This window comes from Gallus gallus, chromosome 6 (assembly GCF_016699485.2).
Source record: "Gallus gallus isolate bGalGal1 chromosome 6, bGalGal1.mat.broiler.GRCg7b, whole genome shotgun sequence".
Lineage (NCBI taxonomy): Eukaryota > Metazoa > Chordata > Aves > Galliformes > Phasianidae > Gallus > Gallus gallus.
In genome coordinates, this window is record NC_052537.1 from 1,288,353 (window position 1) to 1,314,033 (window position 25,681).

General features: G+C 39.3%; 1 protein-coding gene across 14 annotated transcripts in view; it reads left to right on the plus strand.

The window, feature by feature from the left end:
• FAM13C (family with sequence similarity 13 member C) overlaps positions 1 to 25,681 on the plus strand; it is an 87,388-nt gene that overhangs the window by 35,404 nt on the left and 26,303 nt on the right. For 2 of the 14 annotated variants that reach the window (XM_040702579.2, XM_040702580.2), the window contains exons 4-10: positions 6,478 to 6,524; positions 6,731 to 6,769; positions 7,982 to 8,025; positions 10,882 to 10,938; positions 12,671 to 12,854; positions 18,397 to 18,518; positions 24,729 to 24,792. In XM_040702579.2, the coding sequence (XP_040558513.1) occupies positions 8,003 to 8,025; positions 10,882 to 10,938; positions 12,671 to 12,854; positions 18,397 to 18,518; positions 24,729 to 24,792 (450 nt within the window). In that variant the 5' untranslated portion in view covers positions 6,478 to 6,524; positions 6,731 to 6,769; positions 7,982 to 8,002. Of the gene's footprint in view, positions 1 to 6,477; positions 6,770 to 7,981; positions 8,026 to 10,881; positions 11,055 to 12,670; positions 12,877 to 18,396; positions 18,519 to 24,728; positions 24,793 to 25,681 lie in introns of those variants that run through there. The other 12 variants (XM_040702578.2, XM_040702583.2, XM_004941936.5 and 9 more) reach the window with 9 other exon arrangements.

Below are 25,681 nucleotides of genomic sequence, written 5' to 3' on the forward strand. Positions count from 1 at the left end.
AGTGGTAGGAAAGCATGTGTGTGTTTTGTAAATTAGAAAAGAGGCTTATAAGGGGTTTGGTGTGCGGATCTGCTTTTAATGTTACCTGAATTTTCCCTCAGTCATCACTAAGACGAATCAGCAGTCATCATGTACTGCTCAGTGCATGCTAGAGAAGAAGGCCAGCTGCCTGTTGAAAGCACATAATTATTCATAATGGAGCTCTTTGATGATGGTAATTGAAGTGGTTTTGTCTATATGTCACAAAGAATAAACTCTGACATCAAGCAGTGTTCTAAATCAGCTTTGTTCTGTGATTTCTAAATTGGTTTAGATTTCATTTTGTATCATTCTGGCTTGTTTAAAGGATAAAGTTGCAGGAGAAGCAATGTGGTATGTATTGCTGTGTTAGTTACATGGGAGACAGAGGTTTGCAAAGTATCTCATAAGTAAGGAAGTTACTGCAGGAAAAAGAAAAGGGCAAGTATTGAAATCTTTCAAGTTTGTATGTAGAGAGAGGTATGAAAGAATAACTGAAATTTGCATGCACACAAGTTACATAATTGGATTCCCAGATGGCAAGGTGGAGCACTGCAAACGGAATTCTGAGTAAAAGTGTGTGCATGCTTTCTTGCTTATTTTTTCCTTTTGGGAAGTAAGCAGATTGCCTAGTAGAGTCAGCCTTGTTCTAGATGTTAACAGTCATCCCTTGAAGAAAAAGCCAAGAGTTATGATGGCATCTTCATGCAAACATTGTGTATCTTTTTCAAATCTGGGCTTACACTGAACCAAACTGATTGTGTGGCTCCATACAACACAAACTATGGAACACCCCTAGTCTTACCTTTCCTTGTTATTGATGTCCATGAGGTTCTCCTCTTAATAACCTTACTGTATGCAATACTAATTAATACTCTTAATGTATTATAATAATATAATACTCTTACTGTATTATATACATATTATATATATATATATAATATTATATATAAGAGACCTGTTTGTAGGTCTCTAACATTATCGTTCTGGAGAGCAGAGAAGGAAGTGTGACCTTAACAGCTCCTGCACTGTTAGAAAGCCAGAACAACAAAGAGGGAACAGTGTTTAAAAAAACTACACCCACCAAATCAAAATAGAAGGAAGAGATTTGCTACAGTTATCTAAACACATTCTTCCCACAAGCACCACTCCATGGAAGTATTATTTTGCACAGCATCTTTGCCTGCACCTGCCTCTCTTTTCTTCCTGTCACAAAGCAAAAGGAACATGGTGAGCCTGGGACATGTCAGGAAGAGAAGTTCCTTCAAAAAGGTCATTCATGCAACTCTGATGTTTTCTTAAGCCAGTGGTGCTAAAGATCAAAGCTTCTTAAAAAAAGGTGTTTTTATTTTTAGGTTAAGTGATCTGTTGAAGCGTTCATCATCAGAACTAGATGTGTGTGTATTTTTCTCCCATCTTGCAATGCTCAGAAGAAAAACTTGTTCTGAATTAGTTCTTTTTGGAGACTAGCCTGAATTTTTGTGTAACCTTGCTGGAAATTGTTCTATCTTCTGTGGCAGTACCAAATTACCTGCTGTGGATGACTGCAGTCAAGCAAGTTTTAGTGTCTTTAATAACTCAAGTCACTAGCATCAATTTGAATGGTACAGCTTAGTCTATCAGGCAGCCCAGTGCATGCTGGATAATGATTCTTGGGATTCTTCTCTACAGAGACTTTTTGCAGAGCAGAACGGACTTCATAAAGCCACTTGTTCTTTAATAATGAGATTTAAGGTGCAGTTCTGTATTTCCAAAATAAAATAACATAGCACAATTAATTTAGTCTATAGACCTGTGTGATATTTGCTTTTGCTAACTGACCATGGCACCAGTGGTACAGCAGGTGCATGCAACCTGAGCAGTGGAACCTAATGGGACTAAGTGGCTTACAAATCAGAATTTCCAGTCTGTGCAAAATTGTGCATTTCCATTAATTTTTTTCTCTTTGAAAGACCAGGGATTTAATTGGCGTGTGGCTGTGCCTTTTGGACAAGAGACGGCATACCTCCCCCAGTACAAACCTGCATGTACTGTGGGAGCATGAAAGGAATTTATGGGCGCACTACTTAGGAGGCTTGAGTAAGGAAGTATTGTGCAACTTAATTGCTCACTAACATGTCTTCAACAAATACAGCCCTGAATGTCTGAGCAATTACCCAATATTTTATCCAATCCAACATACCTTATAGAATTTACTTGGAATTGATTAAAACAGCTATGCCTGCGCCTATGCTCAGCTGGAGTCCCTTCCTGTGTGAGCATGTCTGTGCATTTTAAGACATACAGTAGGATCAGCTGAATGCCTCTTTTTCCTCCAGGTCCATTAACTCAGATGATGTGCTAATTAGGTCACTGAGAGAATCAAAGATACAGAAAACTGGATTGAGTGTTCTCAAACTGCCTCCTGCAGTATTTTAGTTTTATTTGTCTTAAGCAGTTTTTTGGTACCTCTGAGAGTATAATACCCATAAAAAGGCAGACTGCATGTCAGGCAAACACGTCATAGAATCCTTGAATATTTTGAGCTGCCTGCATTTGGTATTTCTAACTACAAGAAAGGAGCATGTGACTTCTCTCTCTGTTAACAGTTCCTCTGTTTATGCCTTCATGATCAGAGAATAGCAGAAGTACCCTGCAGGAACACTTTTGAAGAGAGGACACACTGAAATGATCCACAGTGCTAACATCGTGCTGCAGAACAATACTTGCCCATAAAAATCTGGGGCGTTTGAAGAGAACAGACTTGTTGAAGATGTAACTGCAGAGTCCATCCGCTTGTTTTCTGCTTAAATAAAAGTGTTCAGTTGTAACCGTGATCTCAGAAGCAGCAGTGCAACCTGACAAGAAATGTATTAAATCCACTGTTGGTGGGTTTGAATGTATTTTGTCTATAAGAGAATACAGTGTATATGTGCGCAGGTAGGATTGAGTGCGTCTGTGTTCTGCTGCAGTTTCGGAAAGAGATAATGGACTGCTGGAGCACTTCAGGGCATTGCTACTTGGCAGGAACACACGTACTCGAAGGCAAACAAATCTGCTCAATATTTTTATGAGTCTCTGAGCTCAGCTGGTTCTGGCGAAGATGACTTAATCCAGAGAGGCAGTAGGAGAGGGCTGATTCCAACTCTCCCTTTATTTGGGAAATAGAACATGAGTAATGTCTGCCCAGACAGGAGGGAGCCACTGCAGCCTCCTTGCCATGCGCAGCATGTCACACTGCATCTCTTGTGTCCCTACATTGCACCATCTAGTGTAGCTCCCTCATAAGGCCTAACCAGAGTGTGAAACACAATTGTCTCTGATACAGCCATTTCAGCACAACCACTTTGTACACTGTGGAATAACAAATAAAGCAACAATCAAGAAAATAGTGTCACAGTAAATGCTATACTTACACTACTGGATTGCACTGCATTTGTCATTAGCAGGTAGTATATGTTAAATACAGAAATACTAACTTCCCAGAGCCTTAGAGAAGTTAGAGTTCTTTGTAAACCAGCAATTTCCGCTCTAAACATTCAGGTTAGTTCCCAGCACAGATTCTTCATAATTCAGTGCTTAAAGTTAAAAGGCCTCATCATTTACTTGTGTCAGAAATCTTAGGAGAACGGTCATTTACTCAGATAAGCAAAGTCTAGAATGTGTGGCTAAGATTCTGCTGCACATGTGAAACCAAGCTGCCACAAAGTCTGCATGTAGGTGAGCATTTAGGCAACTGCAGATTAACAAGTTTCACCATGTCTCCTTCTTGTCTGGCCTTTTGGTCTTGATTGTGCTCCGTTCTGTTCTCCTGAAGCCAGAACTGCTTTTTGCAAGTAAATTTCAGTATGGCTTCTGCCTATGTGGTCACATTCAAATTGTCTCACTACGTCTCTTTTCTTTCACAGTCTTCTGCAACTAGACCATACCATCTTTATATAGAATTCGTTGGCTGATACATGTTTATAATGCCAACTAATCTGTTCTGAACTTATGAAAGTATCATTTGTAGTGAACATGTCTTTATTACATGCAAAACTGAGCTGGAGACCAAGTGATTCCCATCTCTGAGCTAGCAGTAATTCTCAGTGAGGAAAAAACCAAACAAACAGGAAGAATTGAATTTCTATACCAATCTACTTGTCATCCATAAAAAGACCATATATTACTCAAATTTTAAGAAGTGAACAGCAACATATTTCATAATCCTGATATCTCCAAAATAAATGGAGATGTTTTACTTGGGAGTTTTCCAGCATTTTTATTATCAACTGAGAGCTAGCATAAGAAATGTGAAAACAAAACTATGTACTTTAAAACAAGAAATTGTTTTTCCAAAAATATAGAACAGGAAATATATGAATCTTTAAGCTGCTCAACGTAAAAAAAAAGGAGAAACTGATATGAAAGCCTTTATTTTAAGGATAAAAACTTGTATTTTAGTTACTTCAAAATGTAAAATACTTAAATGTATACCTTACTTTACTGAAGTATAGCTTACTTTACATACAGGTGCATAATTATTTTAATCAGGATTTCAGGATGATGAGAAACATGAAACATCATCTGAAAGTGCTGACAAAATATATTTGACAAAGTAACTTCCAGTATGTTGAATAGTAACAGCCAAATTATTCTTTCCCTCTATGTATTTGCACTTGGAGCATAGAGGGAAAAGACACAAGTTCAAGCGTGTTTGGTGCTGGCTCATTGTACCAAGTATAGTCTCACCCAGACAACATAGGAAACATGTGAAAGGACAGGGGATAGCCATAGGCCCTAGACAAAATCACCTGTGAAAGATACTTTTCCCTTTAATGAGAAATTCCTTCCTTCTGGGAGTAAAAGAAAGGTTGTTATGTTATTGTGAGTCTACTGCAGCTCTCTCCCTTGGCTTCCTCCAGAGGAAGATTGGCTTCATCTGTCTGTTGGGAAGATTAGCTCTGAAACAGCATCCTAGTTTTAGCTGGCCTCCATTTTTATGTATTTATTGATGTTATTCTGTTTTATGTGAAACTGTTGTGTTGGCTTGGCTTTGTTTGTTGTTCTTTTTTCTGAATGATTTCACATCCTTGGAGGAAGAGACTATCCATAACACTGGTAGAGCATCATCTCTAAAACAAATGGAAGTTTGTGAGTGACCTGAAATAAATCTAGAGAGCTTGCCTAGAAGAGATTTAGTAACAGCTGTATAGCACTGAAGTTCATACAAACAATTTAAGAGATGACATTTAAAACTTGGTTTCAGTCCAAAGCATCTCTGTTCTACAAACTGGTCTTCAGTCATGTTCTGTTACTGGTAGTAACAAGGCACTGCAGTATGTTTGCACAGGGGTTGAATTAGCAGAGGACTGGACCTTAACACTTAGAAATGGAGAAGTTATGTTCACAAGATCATGCTGTTTTCCCTCTCCTTCTTGTGTGTGTGCGTGTGTAGGAAGGGGAATGGGGATAAATATGTAGTGTCTCTTTAAGATCTACCCTAATCAATCCGTGATGCTTGTTAATGTGCTGTTGTGATTAAAAGCTGTGATTCCTCTTTCATCTTTTCTATTCACCTCCTCTCACAAAGCCTGTTTCTCTGTAGGGCAGAAGTTCCAACAGACTGATCCCCAGATAATTTGCGCCATGAAATAAATTGCTATATATACAAATATAGAAAAGAGCAAACACTGTGCAAGCAGGTAGAGAGGCTGGGAAGAGATGAAGATAAGGCACGCTGCTGGCACTGTTTGGGAGAGAAGGGAAATGGTCACTTCTGTGGCCTTGGCTGCTGCTGCAGACAGCACGCAGTGATGTGAGCTGCTGTGGGGAGGGGATGCTGTACCTCTCTGTGTCCCCGCTCCATGTGTTGCTGGGGGCTGTGCGGTGCCATTGTCACAAGTAGGAGTGCACATAAGATGCTGTTGTCTGTATTAACTTCTCCTCCTCCTCCTCCCTGCTCTGATATGTCTCAGTGAGAATGGATTTTGTTTGTTTTCTGCTGCTAAGATTTCAGAATGTTACAACACTTCCAACTGGATTTGAGAGATTTTGTTTAAGGGGGAATTCCACCACTGCCTCAAAAACAGCCATTTGCTGTATTCTGAGCTGATCCTTCCTGGACGTATTACATCCAGTCTGGAAAATTTTGCTGCAGAAGGGCAGCAGCCTATTCCTTTCTTAGGAATGGTTTCATCTATTTCTTGCTGTTTGCTTAATAACCTTTTGCTACTTGAATTGCCATTTCTGCCAGATTATTTTTTCATTGTTTCCCCTGGGGTCTATGAGCTGAGTGTATAAAAGACTTCCAAATGAGAAGAAAAAACCTCCAGGTATTTTAACAATCCTATTTAAGCAAATAAAAATAACATTGTGTTTGATTAGCAAATTGCAATCGTTAAAAGAACAGAATGCCAAATACTTGTTTGTAAATCTATGGCTTTTATTTGCAGCAGCGTTACTGTTGTAACAGAATATGATCTTTTCTGATCCTCACAGGCTACCTGCATCCTCATATTTATTCAAAGCACTGCTGGATGGGCTTTGTAAGTGTTGTAGGGCTAATCCCTGTGGTTCCTTGATTATGAGCATGTGCAGAGCAGCCGAAGGTACAGTTGCGCATGTAGAGCTAACACACACACAGATTTGCCTTGCAATGCCATGTTTGTGCATGTGTTTCTACAACTGAGAAGGAAACAGGGAGCCTGCCTGCCTTTCTGACTTGTCTGATGTTTTCTTGTTTCTGTTTCAGCATTCAGGATAAATCCTTCAACACCACAGCTTTAGCAGAGTAAGTCAACACTTTAAAGATGTGCCTTATTTTTAAGTAAGAGTGGTAAAAAATAATTGCAAGTACTGTATGAGAGGTCCCCAGCTTTCTATCATATATTTTGATTCAGGTTAATCTTAATCTAAGTATATTATTGTATTATTGAGACTCTGAAAAGAATTGCATAAAACAGCTGCCTTTACATTTTGTGAGACCATTTAGCAATAGAGCACTTTTCTGGGAGGATATAAATTTGACGTACATCACAAATGTTTAAATGCATGATTTCAGTGTAGGAGAAATCTCCTGTGAATGTACTGCTCTTTTCTGGCACTGACAATCTCGACAAACACAAGCATGTCAGAACGCATGCTCTGTATTTCCTGCATGTGTTAGAAGGAAAAACAATTCTTTAAAGGCATTACTTAGACAGACCAGACACACGTTGTTCCTTTGTAATTATTTCCATAAACTCTTTGAAAATGTTCTCATATTTATAGTGATCTTAAGGACATATGCATTGATTTTGTTGTTGTTATGAAGAAACAACTGTAGAGGGTGAGGACACTGGAAAGTTACAAAGCAAAGTCTTTAGGGAGGATTACAAATGAAATGATCTTTTTTACTCCAGTTTAAAACACTTCAATTTAGATACTCTCTGTGTTATTTTGCATGCTTTTGATTGTTGTGAAAGCTTTTAGGCAAGACTCTTTAGCAGTAATGTACCAAGCAGTAACTTAGGAAGGAAGTGATTTACAGATTTTCTTGTATATTAGATGAGTTTTACACTGCTAAAATGCTCATAATTGAAAAAAACCTATCCGGACTATTATCTGTTTGCTTAAGTGTTATGGGGATGCATTCTGAAAGCAGGCCAAACTATAATTTAGTCTGAGCTATAACTCAGTGTTGTCAAAATCACTAAAGGAAAAGTTAAGCAACATTTCTTGAGGGGGTCTAAATAATTCTTCTCTCCTGCATTCTTTGCTTTGCTTTATTTGATATTTTACATTACTTGCTCTTTCTGTATGATTGTGGTAAATATGGAAAGATTTAATGGGAGATAATAAATCATCAAACCATTTTGAATTGTTTCCACGTGTCCCTATTATTTAAGTGTTGAGTTGTGGTATGTAAAATTCATAAAAGAATAGCCAGATTTCAGGTAGTATACACATATTTAGTTTCCTTTCCTTTGCTCTGTTCCCTGACATCCATCTGTTTTTCCCACAGAGATTCCCCTGGCATGGCCTGATGCTGTCTGCCTCACCCTTAAGGTTTTCTGGGACATGAATGTGATGGCTTTGCTCATTGGAGCTTTGTATGATCATTAAGACAAGGGCAGAAAGGCTGAGTGTGTGACACCCCAGGGGAAGGGGAGAGGAGAGGGGTGCAGACATCGCTGTGTGGAGCAGAGAGGCAGCAGCATGGCAGAGCCGGGCTGTTGTCTGAAGGCTGAATCTCTTCATTTAAGCTGTTGCTGGTTTTGTTCCAGGGCCTCTAATTAATAATTTTATCTTACCAAACATAGAAGTAGAAACATGCTTTTAGAAAACAAAGCGGACAGACAACATCATTCAAAAAGCATTGTCTGACTTGGTTTCCAGAGTTGATTTCCCTAAATCCTGTTTAAAGCCTGTCCCCAAAGACTGTTTTTGAGAACTGCTGAGGACACACAATTCGTACAGGTATCAGCACTCGTTGTTTGTGCTGTGACCATATTTGAAAATGGGTTTCTTCTACTTAGCAGAATAAAGAGAGAGCTTGCCATGCAACAGTAGGCATTCCCATTTGACTTCTTCTGTCTTTACTTATGGTAAAGGCTGAATGATATAAAACCAGTGAAAGAATACTTTCAGGAATATATATCCAGATAAGGCAAATGCCTGGGGCTGCTGTGTTCCCAGCAAGCCATGCATGTGGCCTGGTGGAGAAGTAGTTCACATGAACGTCTTAAAGGTCAAGTTTGCAAAAGGAAGCAATTTTCCAGCTGTACTGAAATGGTTGCTTTTTAAAGGTGAAGATGGAAAACAATTTAAAAGACATTCCCACTAAACCATCTCTGGAATACAGAGGCATTATCAGAGAGTCAGAGCAAATTCTGCGTAGATTGGGATCCCATCCTTTCTGTCAGCGGCCAGACTTCTGCCCATTGTAAGCTTCAACCCCTGTGGATTTATGCCTTGAAGCACTTCTGGTGTATTCTTTGATGTTTCAGGATTGAGTAAGATGCTGCTGCTGCAGTTTTTCCATTGGTGACAGCTCCATTTAGTCCACATGGCCACAAGCTTTTAAAAAAATGTATCAAACTCTTGCATATCCCTCTAGCTGTTAAATACAGCTGAAGTTGCAAAATGAGGTTTAGAAATGGGAGGAGAGGATTGTGAACGTGTGTGTGCTCATATGCACAAACTGGTGTCAAGAACACATGAACTGCATTCCTCAAAGAAACCAAGGTGAAAACACTCTGTGCTTTCATGGTGGCTATTTTCATTATATCATGAGTTCATCTTTTTTTAGAGTCCTACTACGGTCTCGGCCTTAAGCAATGTCTTGTGTGAGTGAGTTTTGTCAGTTAATATTTATCCTTGCTGAGAGAAAAAATTCTATTCACCCTCTCAGATTCGCTGCTTCTGAACTTCCTCACAATCTTTTTCATTGCATGATGGCCACTGTCTTCCCTGATTCATTAGTGCTAGTCTTTTCTATCTACTGGTATCTTGTTAGTCAAATACATTTCGTCATGCTCAGTTGGCGTATTTGTAACTTGCCTTCATTTATGACTATATTCAGTTAATAGATGCTCACTTAGGCTTTCTGCTTCTACAGCTCACCCTTATTACAGCCAGCTGAGAGCAGGTGATCCGTTGGTGTACTTGTCCAAATGAGGAGTACTCACACAAATACACACACATAGACTTGGCTGTGTTCAGTTGCCCACCATCCTTCCAGAGGGAAGGGGATAACTGCACCCACTGCAGGAATATTATGTGATTAGGTGGAACATGCTACTGTAGGTATGTATTCCAGTTGCATATAGCATCCAAATGCTGATCTATTCAGGAAGTGTGAACACTTGAGTGTCCCTTTAAAAAATTTCTGCAGCAGTCAGGCTTTTGATAAAGTCTGGCAGAAGACTAGTGGGGAAGAGGAATATATTAAGAACCTTGCCATCAAATTGCAATGCAGAGCTTTGAAATTATCACTTAATGTGCTCTGTCCTAAGCTGGGCAGCTCTTCCAAAAATTTAATAATTCAGTGGAAGTATAGGCTGCTTCTCCCATAATGAGGAGATTCTTCTGCCAGCTGACTTCCAGTGATCCAGGCCTACTTAGTGTCTGTGCCCTGTGAGTATGAACAGAGGGTGAGGAGAGGGCCCCAACTTTTCCCCAGATATAATACCTGGGAAGGTTATGTACTTATTTGTAGGGAGTGTCTACAAAAGAATACATGTGTATTTATTTGAAGAAAAATTGGTTTTTGGCTTGGCAGTTGTTTAATTCTTTAAAGTTAGCGCCCAGTATACTGTTCATCACTGATATTTTGCATATTTATCCAGAAATTCTCTGTTTGGTTATGCAGTCCTAGGGCAATTGTATTGTTTTTTACCTAATGGGATGGAAATGATTATGATTCTTCATGGATTATAAAAAATTCTGACAGTTCCCTTTTTCAGATGAATGATCATTTTGTAGTTTATCTGGGGATTCCTTTCCCTGCTGCTCAGAGCACAAAGAATGACTGCTCTGCTGTTGTTAATGTTTCTGTGAGTCTGGGAGAAACTGTCTCTAATTATTGTTTTGTTACATGAAGAATATTTTAAGAAATGAGAATTCAGACTTTCTCGTAATTTTCCCAGTAACTTCTGAATTCTTTGCCATCACTACTTTCAGCTGGCTGAAAAATGCCAAACTGAGTGCACTTAACATTTCAAATCCTTTTCTTCCTCAGAGATTTAGACTGAGAGATTTAGATCAGTGGAGAAGCTGTGGCGTTAAAAGAAACCAGCCAAGGTGTGAGAAAATGAAATGTGTTAATGCTTAGTTTGAGCTGCACGGTCATGGTAATTGAAAGCTAAATTCATGCAGTAGCAGAAATTATTTATCAGCAATTATTTTGTATCCATTTCCAAGGTGTGATGAGGACTCAGACTCTGTTTGTGGAGCTCAAGCAGCCAGTTCCGGCCCCAGGTATTCTACTGCAAATTTTGTCTGAAATACACTGGCAACAAGTAAAACTGCCAGAGTGCATCTTCTAAATCACTAGAAAGAAACCTTTATTATGAAGAGAATGCATAATCTCTAAGGTATTATCTGCTATAGCTATTACTACTTGTGGGAAGTACATTTTTGTAGTAGATATTTATGTATAAACAGTATAAGAATTAGATGTTTTTATATAAATAAAAATATTATGTTCCATGTTTTTTAACTGAAAACCACATTAGTTTCATTCAGGTGCAGCTCTGATACTATTACATTGAATTCTTCTGTACAGCACCTGATACAAAGCAGTAATAAGTGGAGCTGTGTGACTGTGCAAGGGTACACACACTGAAGAGTTCTTGTGGGGAAAAAAGAGATTCTTCATGCTAATGTAACTGAAGTATTCTTGACATACGAGTCTCTCATGGCTATTCCTGTCCGTTAATTGCTAGAGGATGCAACATAACCTTTTGGAAAGATTCTTTAAATCAGATGATACCTTAAAATTAGCAACACTTCACATTGTTGAATTGCCCATAGGCTATAAAGCAACGTACCCTGTAACAACTGCCTTGGAGGACACTTGCAGAAGGCGTGAGCAGCAATGGTTTTAAGTCTGTAAACACCCTGCAAGCATCCATCTGGAGGCTGTTGGGTCACAGATGGAAAGCAAGTTTGGCAGCTCAGAACCCTTAGGTTAAAATGTAGTATTAGCAAGATAGTATTTCTAAAAAAAAAAAAAATAAATATCTCAGAGCATTTTAATTCAGCATCCCCTAGACTCCCTCAGTTGTGGTAGTTTCACACGAGGAAAGAGCTCAACTCTCAGTTAACCCTTACTTGACCAGCTGAAGCTAACATCTGTATTCTAACAACAAACTAAGTAGTAGACAGGGACATCAAAGCAGTAGTGCCCATTTGCTCATCCTGCCAGCTGCCCAGGCAGTCTTGCAGCCCCCTTCAGGGTTGACCCTCGTGGAATACATTAGATCTGCCAAAGATTGGATTGATTGGGTGTGGATAAGGCCAGCAAGGTCTTCTTTAGGACAGGTTTTCACCCTGTAGAGTAGGCAAAGTTCAGTGATTTACACAGTATCCATGAAAAACATTTATTTAAACCAGCAGATGTGCTGTTTTAGAGGGGGACCTTTCTGCAAACTGGTAGCATGTTTTACTTATTCCTTCTACCCAAACATCTCTCCTGTTGTTCAGACCCTACTTTGTGTGCTAACCTCCCCTGCTGTCTACAAAAGCCCTCAAAATTTGAGAAAGAAAGTGTTAGAGGGGAAGTGTGACTATAGGGAGAAATTACTCTGCGTAACATCATTTTTGTGGGATTATAAATTAGTGTGAAGCATTGATCGGGGAGGGATCTGCTGCTTGAACAAGTTCCAGGTTTTACTTGGGGAGTATGAAATGTAGCTCTGAGGGCAGAGTGCCTCCGAAACTAGTCTTATTCAAATGGCTCCCTAACTGAATAGGCAATAATATGAACAATAGTTTAGCTTGTGAATTTTCAATAAACAGTAGCCTCTTATAATCATTTTACTAACATATACAGTGTTTGTTTGCTGTTTAGACAAACCTCATAAAATTGAAAAATAGCTTCGTAAAATTGAAACACCACGAGTAGCTAAGTTCTTGTTGCTGTTCTTCGTAATGCTTTGACAGTTGTCTGAAGTCCTGTCTGATGGATTTAATTTTAATTCTCTTACAGAGATGATGATAACAAAGAAAATTATCCAGACAATACAGCTATCTTAGAAGAAAGGTGGCTGCCTTTGCAAGACACTCAGCAGCACAAGGAGCAGGCTTTGAAGCCTGACATGGGCAACTTAAAGCTAAGAAAGCCTAAGCCTGTCTCAAAGTTAGAAAATGGAAAAGGCCATGAGGAAAGTCAGGTAAAGACTGAATTTTTTAATGGTAAGTGTATGGCACAATGTCTGAGCAAACACACTTTTTGAAATGCAAACTAAAAACTGAAATCCATGATGTGATTATGATTCTATAGTAATCTACTCCAATTTTTAGGGATCTGGAGTTCCAGGGCTCTCCTGTAATGATAGGCAATTTCTTGGAGGCAGGGAATTGCAGAGAGGTTGCAGGTGTTGTTAGAAGTGAGTAGAGAGTATATCTCCAGAAGTACAAATCTCTTCAGATTACCTGTGACTACTTGATTAGATTTTTTCTGCTTTATTAGAAATTGGATCTCTTACAGTAGTATTTTGTCTGCCTATGGTTTGATATGTCTTACCTTCTGTTTTTCTCATCCTTAAATAATGCAATTCCAGAAGACTGCGCAGTCTAGTACTACTGCTCTGCCTATGGGTTTCTTTGGCATGAGCTGGCAGGAGGAGAAATGTAACTTTTCTAAAAGCTATTTTAAAAAAGGCTATAAATGAAGAAGCCTCTGCAGCTGATGGTTCAGATACATTGCTGCATAGTCTTAGATTTACCACCCCCCAGCATTTCCTGGCAGTGCCTCTGTTCGCTTTTGGTGCTTCCCAGATTGTGTCTCATGTGCAGTGTAAAGGATTGAGCTCTTCTCCAGGTTTAACTCTTCAGCTAAAAATACTCCCATGACCGGGACCACTGATGTTAACTTTGGTATACTGGCAGCCTGTAACAAGACCTGTGAGATGTCTGTTGTTCATCTCTTCTTTTATGTTTGGTGAATTCGGCTGTTCTTTGTCTTTTGTTGTTTGTGGAAGGTAAGTTCTAGACAGTTTTATGAAGTGCTCTGAACCCTTCGCAGACCAGGAGTGATTATGGTCCTTTTTTTTTCTAATTTAGAATGGGAACTCACTGTTTAGGATGGCATGCCTCTCATTCAAGATGAGGAATGTCTTTTTGGATCCCGAAACAAAAAACAAAAACCAATAACAACCTGGTGGCATTACCACAGCCTCTTTCAGAATATCAGTATCAGCTCTTTCCGTAATCTTCTCACATGCTTTTTCTGGAGTTTATCCCCGAGATAAGTAATAAAGTACTAACTTCAGCTTTTTTTACTATTATTATTATTTTTTTACTTTTGTGGATGTAATGCATTACTAGGAAATATTATGTATAGGCTGCAGGTAGATGAGATGTACGTGCTTATTGGCATATAAATGATTGGAAATTTTGCCCTATGAAGACAAAGTGGAGACAAAGAGTTATAAGGAAGTCATAAGAAAGGGCAAGATCTGACTCATAGATCATGCCTTGCTCTTTCAGCTACCTCTAAGTCTTCTGTCTGCCCCATCCTAAGTATGTCACATCTGCATCTCTCACTCAATGAGAGCTAACACAGCACAGATTTGCTGCTCCATGATATTTAATGTCTTAAAGATGTTAAATGGGAATGTTTTTTTTTCATGGAATACTTTTTGTTCATATATTTAGACTGTCATAAAATACCAGTGCAACTCAGATTTGTAGTCTTGGGAATAAAATACTGTGTCAGGCAAATAATTTTCTCGGGCTTAAATTTGGAAAAACAAAATGTTTAACGTTCCTGTGAAAAACAAGGCTCTTCTTGCAGAAGTGCTCTGGAAAATTTTTGTTTCTGTGTGGAGTTTCTCACTGAGATCCTTGTTGTGTTGTCACCTTCAGAACCCTATTGCAGATGTGTTAGCAGCCCCATATTTTAGTTGGTCTCATCTGCCTCTCTCGATTTTGAAGCTGAAAGTTATTTCAACTCTTGTTTATGTGTATGTGGTTGTTACCTGGAAAAGTGGACCAGATTGATGCTTTGAATCACTGTGCAACTGTATATATTTTCCTTTTGTGAAACACCTTGCCAGGAAGCCCTTCAGTGAGATAAATAACGTACATAAAAGCAGCTGATATCAAGCTGACAAACAATAATGTTTCAAAATGTGTTGTAAAAGAAAAGTATGATGCACTGCAAACGGTGACTAAACTGTTCATCCTCATTTTTCTGCGTTTATTGATACAGAGTGCTTTTTCAATGGACTCCTCACTTCCTTAGCAGAAGTTTTCTGTGACATCAAAAACAGAATGTGGCAATATTGCAGTGACAGTATCTTTTAAAGATGTTCTCTGATAAGCCGAGTGTTTTCTACTCATGAGTATGTGCTGCTATAAGCTGTATTTTTAGAAAATAGTCTCTTTAAAATCAGAAGAGACTTTTGGTAAATAAGCTTGCTGCATGTATGGAAAGGATTTAAATCTGTTTGAATGGGAAACAAGTTTGTGTGTGTTTCTACTGGAGAGAATCCAGGTGATTTCCATTGTAGAAAGGACACTGAGCAGGAACAGGCACCAGTGCTCCAGTAGAGGAAGATGGCCAGCATGGGGATTTGGGGCTTCACAAGGCTCACAGTGAGCTGAAGTGTGATGTTTGTGCCTGCTTTTTTAAGACAGAAGTTTAATATTATGGTCACGTAGCCAAGATCTTGATACATAAAAGGTTATTGAATTTGCAGTGATGATTACCAGGATAAAATCTAATAAAAGTTCAGTACCAGATGACTTCAGCTGACCAAATATCAACTGATACAAAACCATTAAAGAAAAGCTGTTCCTTGGATACTGTATGCAGTTATTTCTTTGGAGGCTAGAGGTGGGTGTGGTATTAGGAGCTGGGTGTGGGGGGATCTGTAACCTTTCTGAAGTACTGAAACAGAGGTAGGCTGCTGGAATGTGGTTCTGCCTTAGTATTCCAGTTACTTGGGTTCACCTTTGCTCTTTTCATGAACATTTCTTTTTTATATGTTCTGCAGCATTGATCTATAGAATATCAAATTAAGTAGTTTTTTTTTTTTGCATTTCAAGATATAAGGAAGCACATATTCAGAACACCCTCCAGTGATTAATTGTGAGGACAAATGGCAAGGAATGGAAAGTACTCTTTCCTAATGCTTTCCCCTACCACTCACTTTTGATGCACAGTGATCACAGAATCATAGAATCACCAGAGCTGGAAAAGACTTACAAGATCATCCAGTCCAAGCATCAAGTTATCACCAATAGTTCTCACTAAACCATGTCCCTCAACACAACATCTAAATGTTCTTGAACACCTCCAGGGTCAGTGACTCCACCACCTCCCTGGTCAGCCCATTCCAGCACCTGACCACTCTTTCAGAAAAATAGTATTTCCTAATGTCTAGCCTGAATCTTCCTTGGCTCAACTGGAGGCCATTCCCTCTAGTCCTATCACTAGTCACACGGGAGAAGAGACCGACCCCCAGCTCACTACAACTTCCCTACAGGTAGTTATAGAGAGCAATAAGGTCTCCCCTGAGCCTCCTCTTCTCCAGACAGAACAATCCCAGCTCCCTCAGCTGTTACTCGTAAGGTCTGTTTTCCAGACCCCTCACCAGCTTAGCTGCTCTTCTGACACTCTCCAGGGCCTCAACATCTTTGTTGCAGTAGGGCCCAAAACTGAACACAGTACTTGAGGTGCGGCCTCACCAGGGCTGAGTACAGAGGCATGATCACTTCCCTGCTCTTGCTGCTGACACGACTTCTGATACAAGCCAGGATGCCATTGGCCTTCTTGACCACCTGAGCACTCTGCTGGCTCATGTTCAGTCAAGCATCGACCAATACGGCCAAGTCCATTTTCTCTACACAGTCTTCCAGTCACTCTGCCCCAGGCCTGTAGCGTTGCCTGGGGTTGCTGTGGCCACACTGCAGAACCTGGCATTTGGTCTTGATGAACCTCATCACACTGGCTTCAGCCCAGCCATCTGGCCTGTCCAGATCCCTCTGTAAGGGCTTTCTACCCCCAGGCAGATTGACACTTCTTGTCAACTTGGTGTAATTTGCGAACTTACTGAGGGTGCTCTCAGTATTTGAGTATATGGAATGTATTTTGCTGAAGCAAATTTACCACTTGAATGCAGTTTAGGTTTTGCACCTTAACTGGACTGCATTTCTTTGACAGATTAACTTAAATAGCCTAAAGATGATAGCATTAAAATAAGCTTCCAGAGTACCCAAAGTTCTATTTTTACCAGTATTAATAGCTGTTATGGTCAACTTTTGAATCCAAGCACATCTAAGCATGAATATTTATACTTCTGTAAATGCAGTATGGACATAACCATGGCTGGACACACATGGTGTATCTTAGAGGTAGCACATGACTGCTGCCTCTCAAATACCTCACAATGCAAAGGTGACAGCTGCCTCTTTCTTGAAATAGATTTCAATGCTATTTTTATAGATCTCATAGGCCAACTAGGAGAAAATAATGTTCTCTAATTCAATAAATATCCTGGTACTTTATAAGAGGTCTTTGGCTAAAATAAACTGTAATAGTATAGTTAAAATATAATCACAAAGGGGAAGTAAAAGGCCAATAATTGGTTTTTTTTTTTCATTAATTTTTACCAGATCTTTTTACGAATTCCTTTAGTCCTTCACCTTTGATTTTGAGAGGCGGTTACTGAATATTTCTCCTGAGAGGAGAACGCTTGGGAACTTCCTTAAATTATAAAACTTTTAATAAAGTTAACAGTTTTTAAAAAGTGTAATATTTTTTTATTTAAGTAGAGTATCTCTAAGCAAGCTTCATGCATAATCTGTAAAGAAGGAACAGGCTACAGAAATAACTAATTAAAAAAAATCAATTATGTTTTTTGCAGATGTAGAATGACCCCTGCACTCCAAGTTCCCATCCAAGTGGTCCTACCCCATGTTCAGACCTTCAAGTTTCCAACTAGGTTTTGAAACTGAAGCAAAATAAGAAACGTTGTTTTACCAGAGGAAGTGAATGCTTTTCTTTTGCTAAGCACTTCGTATTTCAGTTTGGAAACAATAAGAATAAAATATTGACTGATAAAAACTAATGAAGAAGAAGGAAAAGAAAAAACAAATCTGATTTAATTTTCAAACATCTTTATTAGCTTACTTGTTGGCAATGCAAGGGAGATATTATAACCCATTTTATAGGTAAGGGAATTAGGACATGCTGAATAACTTGTCATACCCATATATGCGGTATTCGACATTTTGAAGTAAATGGCGTATCTTTCTAATTCCTAGTTCTGGCCTCAGTTTGTTGGACTTTTTTATTTTCTGTGTGGCAAGGTGGCTAATATGACTTTTTTCCTCATACTTCTACTAAGAGTAAGTAATTTCAATTTAAATGCAAATGTGTATTTGAACAAAAAATATTGACCTATGTGTGTAGCACTGCTTAGCTCATATTCTGACATCTGTTATCTAACTAATACACAGCAAATGGCTTAAAGTGGCCTCTTGTCTGCTTTGATTACAGAAATTGTTTTTTCCTGAGAATGAAGATACTGCTTTATTTAAAACCTTTCTGTGTTTTCCAATTGTTTTCAGATTATTAGGAAAAAATAATAATGATCTACAAATCAGAATCCAGTTTCATGGACCTCTTTCTTTCTTAAAGCAAAATATTCAGCTACATTTGATCAGTACTGACTGGACATGGAATATTTTTGTTGTTTCCTTCAGGAGCTGGAGAGTTCATTGCCAAGCCTCTCAGAGTGGCAAGAGAAGGCAGGATCCTCAGCTAATGACTGTGCATGGAACGTGGATTTTAGATGCCAGGAAGAAGTTGTGAGATTTCAGCCAAGGTAAGCTTTGGGATAAGAGAGTGCATTTCACTTCTAATTAACTGTAGAAACGGCTAATTCATTTGCTGCCTGCTGTATAAGATATTCATACTGCTGTCTCCCACTGCAGTTGTATTCTGTATTTATATGCCAAGAACAGTTTGGAGAAAACGAAAGGGATGAAGATAAGAATGCAAATTTCATCCACCTTTAAATCTCCTATGTTACAAGCAGCACGAACATCCTTGCTTCAGAAATTCCTGTTCCTCTGTGCCAAGTTTCAAAAATATCTCAACTCTTTTTTTTTCCTGTTTTTCCCCAGTGCAGACTTACCTCACTTTCTCAGAGCTGTTTTCTCACTGAGAAACGGAAATGTGAAGCAACATATCTGATATTGATATGGGTGTACATTTACATATAGTTTACATTCCTCATGTTTCAGTGCTGTAAAGGTACCCCCTTCAAGGGGAGACATTCGGTTCAGGTGTTAGCCAACTTTCGACTGCAGGCAACTTAGCAGAACATGAGGTAACTCACATCTGGCAGCTACCAGTAGTCAAAATTCCATTCGCAAGCCTCCATAGCTATGCAAAAGGCTAGAAATGAGGTTTCAACTCACCCAGCTGATCCATTTTACCAGTAAAGGTGTGTCGTAAGGAAAAGATTCTGCTCTTATTAAGAAGCTTGGACCGTGTAAACAAGATGTGCTCTTCAGAATCATCCCTTTTTTGTGCACTGCTTTACAGATTTCACATGCTCAGCTGCTCTTCAGCCCTGATTTGCTGTATACACAGAGTTTCAGGCAGATAAGCCAGGGCTCTGATCTTTATTTCTGCCTAAAGGTGCATGATAGCCTTGGTGCTCTAAGTACCTCCATGACAGCAGTATAACAGAGGCTCTGGCTGAAGTCATCAGCAGCTGTACATCATAGGAATGATCGGTGGGGTCACAACACAGGTAGTGGACATATGGAGCTCATTGCCTCCAAGATCTGTTTCAAGTCAGGGCTAGGTTAGTTGCAACAGTTGACTTCCAATGGCATTTTGGTGCTTTACGTGAAAGGAACCAGTTGCCTTCACAACAGCTTTTAGTAGGCAATATTGTAAATGACATGAATTTGTGCTCTTGGAGGAAACTTTAGCAGAATGACTAAGCATTTAATTAGCTTTCATGAGCAACTACTTTCATCATCCAATGCTTATACCTGCCGCTGAGACAGTGCAAGTCCTGCTTCTTGGAAAATGTTTCTAATTAGCCCCAGTCTAAGAATCTTGCCTTCCACTTCTCCGACATTCTTAACTTTGGAAAAAATCACATCAATTTCTTTTAAGGAAGAGAACAGTGAGTTTGGTTCTCAGAGAGTTAGACCTACCTAGCAGCTCTGCTGGTAGGAGCCCTGTGTTTGGATAGGTACTGAAATGTAGCACTAGTTAATTTCAGTTGATGACAGAAACGTAATGAAAGAAAAGTGGATTTTAAACATAAAAATCAGAGTAGAGTGTGCATGAATAGAACAGCAACTATGGCAAAGTTCCCCTTCCCACTTCAAAAGTTCAGCCTTTTTAGTTTTTTGGATATGAAACCATTGCTCACTATGCTGTTTATCCTGTTTAACACCAGGGCAGCTCCTTAGGAAGCCTGTTACTTATAAGTGCTATGTCTGTTAAATAGAGGCGCCTGCATTTAATGTGCTAAGAGTTGTGAAAACATAGTGATAGCATCTCAGGTCTGGCCATCTTATACTTTGATTGTTACAACAAAATGAAGGTGACTTTACTTCCAAATTAGGGACTTTGAGCATGGAGTAAACATGTTAACTTGTGTCACTCGCACACTGTATTCACTTTAACTGCCTTACCTATCCTTGGAATAAATTTCCCACCACCTGGATGGGGCAAAGGACTTTTAATTACATATGCTGCAAATATTGCTTTCAGGCCGAGGTTCACTCTGGCTGGTAACTCCTCTGAAGAGTCGCCAACAGCTTGCCCCAGTTCTTTACCCTTAACAAGCTTTGATAGGGCCTTGTCATTGCATGCCCTTGTCTCAGTTTGTGTAGATCACTGGGTCCTGTATTGGAATCACAGAACTGGCTTATGCAATGGACTGTGAAACACAGCTGCCAAGGTATGTTTTCTTCTTTTCCTGCTCTGGAACATAGCAAAGGTTAAGCATTCAGGCTTGGTCACAGCTAGATTTTGACAGAAAGCATCTGCTAGCCTTGCAAAACTTTAGTTTCACTGTCTTCTACTCTGATTTTGCTAGGTTACTGGTAAAATTAAAAATCCATTTGAACACTACAACATGAGGGATCCATAACTTGCAGACCAGAAGCTTTCTACTCTTGGAGGAGATAGCCACACTGCTGCAAAGGTGCCATGGGGCAGGCTCCACTATCACATATGTCTGGGGACGAGAGAAGGACTTATTTCTGCTTTGTATTAAGGAGCGAGGTTGACTATTTCTAGTGAGATTTGTTGTTCCTTCTGCTTTAGTTTGATTTCTTCAGATTGATATATCTCTGCAATGAGTCTCACTGCAGTTTAAAATCTAAATACCTCTGAATTGTACAAAATTTGTCTTTAAATCTGTTCTAGTCAGGTAAAAATAGGACAATTTTAATTTGTCTCAATGTGGATAAAAAACCACTGAGATACAAATAAAAACTGTGGGGTACAGCCAGAGCCTCTGAGAGTTTCCATGCTCCATACCCCATGGAAGAGCAAGCTCTAGCAATGCCCTCAGTATCAAAGTTCTCAAGGCAAGTAGCTTCTGAGAGCATAGTTCAGTGGGGACTTGCATAACTTGCATGTTTTTTGCTGAACAGCTACAATTTTGGGATGTGTGGGAAGGAGCAGGGAAGGTGCAGAAGTGCTGATATCTCTGTGCCATAGGACAGAGCCACATGGGTGAGGCAGAGCTGGGGAGGCTGCATTCCCATGCAGATAACCAGACAAGCCAGGAGAGAACATGGGCAGATCCCTCTGATCTGTCAAAAGCTCATCATGACCAATCTGTTTCTATGTATATTTCTGTCAGAAAATTAAGATTAGCTGATGAAACTGCACTTTGCTGGAAAATGATGGATCTGTTCCTAAGAGCAGTTTCTTTGGGAGTCTTGATATTAAAATCTTGGTGTTTAAAGTTCCAAGTTCAGTTCTTATATCATGGAATGGAAAATCCCTGAGTAAACTCTTTAGCTGTCACGTGCTCCCCCTCCCCCCCAAAGGAATGGAATGAGTGCAGAGGGACAAAAATGTCAACATATCACTGTAGCCAAAGTAAGGACTATGTGAGCATGAGAGGCACTCATAATATAAGAAATGTAGCTGTGGCAGTCAGCCAAAGCAGCCTTTTCCAAAGTGCTGCAGTTTCAGAAAGACTGCTCTCCTAAATCTCTGGATATCTGCTTGCTCCAGCATTCAGTCTGCCCATAGAGCAGCATAGGATGTGTCCAAGCACTCTTAGGCCCTTAAAGGTGGTGTTTCTTATATTGCAAATACACACTGTGTTAATGCAAAAGCATCTTGTAGTTCTGCTTTGCTTTTTTAAGATTCATAGGCCAACTTATGCATTTACTTGCAGCCCTGTAGTAAGGTGGTGACTATGTTTGAAGTTCATAGTGCTTTTTGCTGTTTGTTGGAGGTCTCAGAAAACATGCTTCTGTTTCCCTGATGCTGGTGTGTTGGCTGTGGGGTGACCTGCTGATAGGCTGAATCAATCCTCTTATGTGGTAGGGAGACTGCCTTTACTGAACTGTTCACCTGGTAGTTCATCCTCACAACAGGGAGGGTAAAAGTGATGGCAAGACTGAAGGTGGGGAAAGAGTGTTGGCCAAGAAGTGATTCTGGAAAAGCAGATTCATTCCACAGCATGGAATGTGGTTTGCTTTCAAGGAATTATCACTTGGTGGCATCACTAATGTGATACTTGACCCAAGACACCAAGCACACATGGCATTGTAGTGCATAAATAAATAGGACTCCTGAGAACAGTAGTAGTGTAACTCAGGGTTAGGCTGATTTAAATGTACAGGAATCTAGTCCTGATCCAGGAGATGGGACTGGGTGGAGCATATAGGTTGGAGATTTGCAGATTAGAGAATGTAATGCTCCTTCCTGCTTTTAATCTGGGAAATAAATTAAATTTGCTTTGGTTGTCTTTAAATATTTTTCCTAGTTTTTAAATCTATGTAGTTTTATTTGAATTTTACGTGAGTTTAGAAGCAATATCAGTATCATGCATAATTCAGTAATTCACATGTTCTGGTCTGTTTTTCAAACAGCTCACTGCTCATGCAAATTCATCTGCCCCTTGAAGTCTATTAGGAGCTCTGGTCTGATAATTAACTTTTGGATTTTTTTTTTTTTATGTCCACAAGCTTTAAATGTACACGTTATTGCACTCAATCTTTGCATCTGTGCAATAGCAGAACAGAATAATTCTGCCAAAGCCAGAGTTGCCAGGCTCCACAAAGAGTATGAGATCGGGCTTTCTATATTTCAGTAAGGATGGTATTACATATATTTGAATAGTAGCTGTAGAGAGAAATATATTTTCATTATTTTACATGATGTCAGTAATACCGAATATGAATCACCTACGTTTATTCAGGTTGAGGTTTAAAAAATTAGTGTTCTCAGCACAGATGGAAAATTAGGGCTTCGTTTCTGCTGCTTTTGAAGTTAATGGATATTTTATGATTGAGTTTTAATGAGAGTAGGATGCAACCCATAGTTATTTAAATTCTAAGCCCCTTGTTGCCTGACAACAATCAGATAACCTGCATTTGCCTAGCAGAGCATTTGGTCTTAGTGAAAACAAAAAAAGGCACTCCACAGAACTCTATAGAGTAGGACCAGCTCAGCATATTTACACTACTGTTAGTGTAAATTGTTTTCAGACAAAAATGGCTATTTGCTTCAAAGATTTCAGAAATCATTCGGCATCTCCAGGATCCCACAATTGCAAAACTGAAAACATCTCAGTGAAATAGAATAGAAAAATGCAATGTGACTGCATCCCTAAAAAAGTCGGTGAGAACATCACCCTGAATGAGAGAGGGAGGGGAGCTGTGCAGTTTTTAATCTCTGAAGTGCAAGATTCATGAGTGACATAGCTGTGAGTTATGCAGAATATCCTACAGTTCCTGTAAGAACTGCTTCTTTTGTTAGTTTGTTAGGGAAGATATGTATTACTCCTACAAGAGTCATTCAAATGGGTACCAGAAGAGCACAAAGCTGACATGTCCTTTTATTCCTTTGCCTTGTGTCTAGCACTAGCTCAATATAACAAATCACTCTTCAAGTATATGTTTTGTAGCCTTGCAGGTTGTTCCTTACACGTTACTAAACCAAACTGTAAATAACATGTCACTCTTTCCAGTTAAGTTAGTCCTTTGGATCTCTCCATGCTCCTTCATAGTGTTTTAAAAACTCTTCTGTTTCATATTGTCATCTCTGCTGCGTAAAAGCTAGAGAATGGTTGACAGGCACCAACCTTTCAGGCAGTGGCTGCATCTGCCTGGATGTAGCACAGCCCTCACAGTAGCAGCAGTTGATGGGAAGCAGTTTTCTCTATGCTGGTCCAGGACCTCCCTTTTCTACTGCCACATGGAGAAGCAGTGATATGCAGAGAGAAAAGCAAAGCTGTAGATGCCACTGAGGGCTGCTAAGTGACATTTAGTACAAAACATGGAAATCTCTCTTGCTCAAAGGATTTCCATCTACTTGTGAGATTCCCACAGGTCTGTGTGAAATCTGCAAATGATAATTTTAAGCAGAAAGCTGAAGGTTGAGAGCCTAAAATGCCATCAAGTTTAAATATGGAAAGGCTTATTCTTTATGGCTCTGATATAGGAAAATACTTGTTATAGCATGTGAGACAAATTGTGCTTAGCTTTAAACAGTTGAACTCTTTTTGACTTTAACTGTCATGACACTGAGAACCGATCATGCTGGTGATGGACTCTGTAACACACTGAACTTACACTTTAATGACATAGTTTCCAGGTTCTCATTCACAGTTTAAATATATATTTTGCATAATTCCATAAAACCACTGGTAATTTTTTTTTTTTGCATGAGGTATAAAATACAGAAGTTTCATAGGAATGTTGTTTTTTCAGTATCTTGTAACTTGTAATTTATGTACAAATGTGGTGAAGAGTCTAGAATGTTTGTTGCACAAACAAGAAGCCTACTGATAGAGAAGTCTTGTTTTGTTTTGTAGAATTGATCAAAACACATGTATTTCACAAAATGAAGCAACCGAGCAACTATGCAGCGTAAGTGAGGTAAGTGTAACCAGAAATGGAAATATGGTGTAAAAATTCTGAATCAAATGAGTTTTTTCCTCAGCATTTGGAATAATACAATCACTTGAGAATCCTAGGTTATCATTTCAGCCATGTTTTTGAAGACAGGTGTAAAAATGTGATGCGAGACTGCTGTAATGGTTTAAAAGTCAGACTTTTTAACTAAGTGAACTGCGCTACATTTTATTTGTGACCGGAAAAGAATTACACATGCAATATTGACTAAATGAAATACCATCTTGCAAGAAGATTTGATTTTTCCCTCATATTACAGCTTAAAACAATTATGTTTTGTTTAAAAATAAGGAAGACTCAAAGGTTGCTACATCCTACATAAATAAACTATGAACAGCACAATGTAGTCTGAAAAGTGCTTTTGTCAGAGAGTAGGAGGGGAGGGTTGGGGTGTGTAAGGTCAGTAAGAATACAGATGTTGTAAAGTACTGGGTGATCAATAAGTATAAAGGGAAGTTAGGCTTAGTAAGATTATCATGTTGGAAAAGATAATCATAGATAAATGAAAACACTCACCAGTGTTGTAGGTGTGCAAGAAACTCCAAGAGGAACAATCTCCAGAGAGAAATCCTTCCTCAGTGGCAGTCAGCCCTTAAATGGGGTCTAGGAGAGGTGCAGCCAGGCTCCACCCTTCCGGTCACACAGGTGAATTGCCTTTACCTGTGCTCCTGCGGCTGACTCAGTGCTCACCTCAGGTGGTCAATCAGAGGTTCAGGCCATGATTCAACAGTTCCCATACAAGGTGAAGAGAGGTAGCAGGGAAAGCCAAATAACATCTGTGATGCTTGAAACATGAGCTGTTTTCACAGCAATTATGACAGGAGCACTGCATGAGTAGAGCACAAAGAAGCTG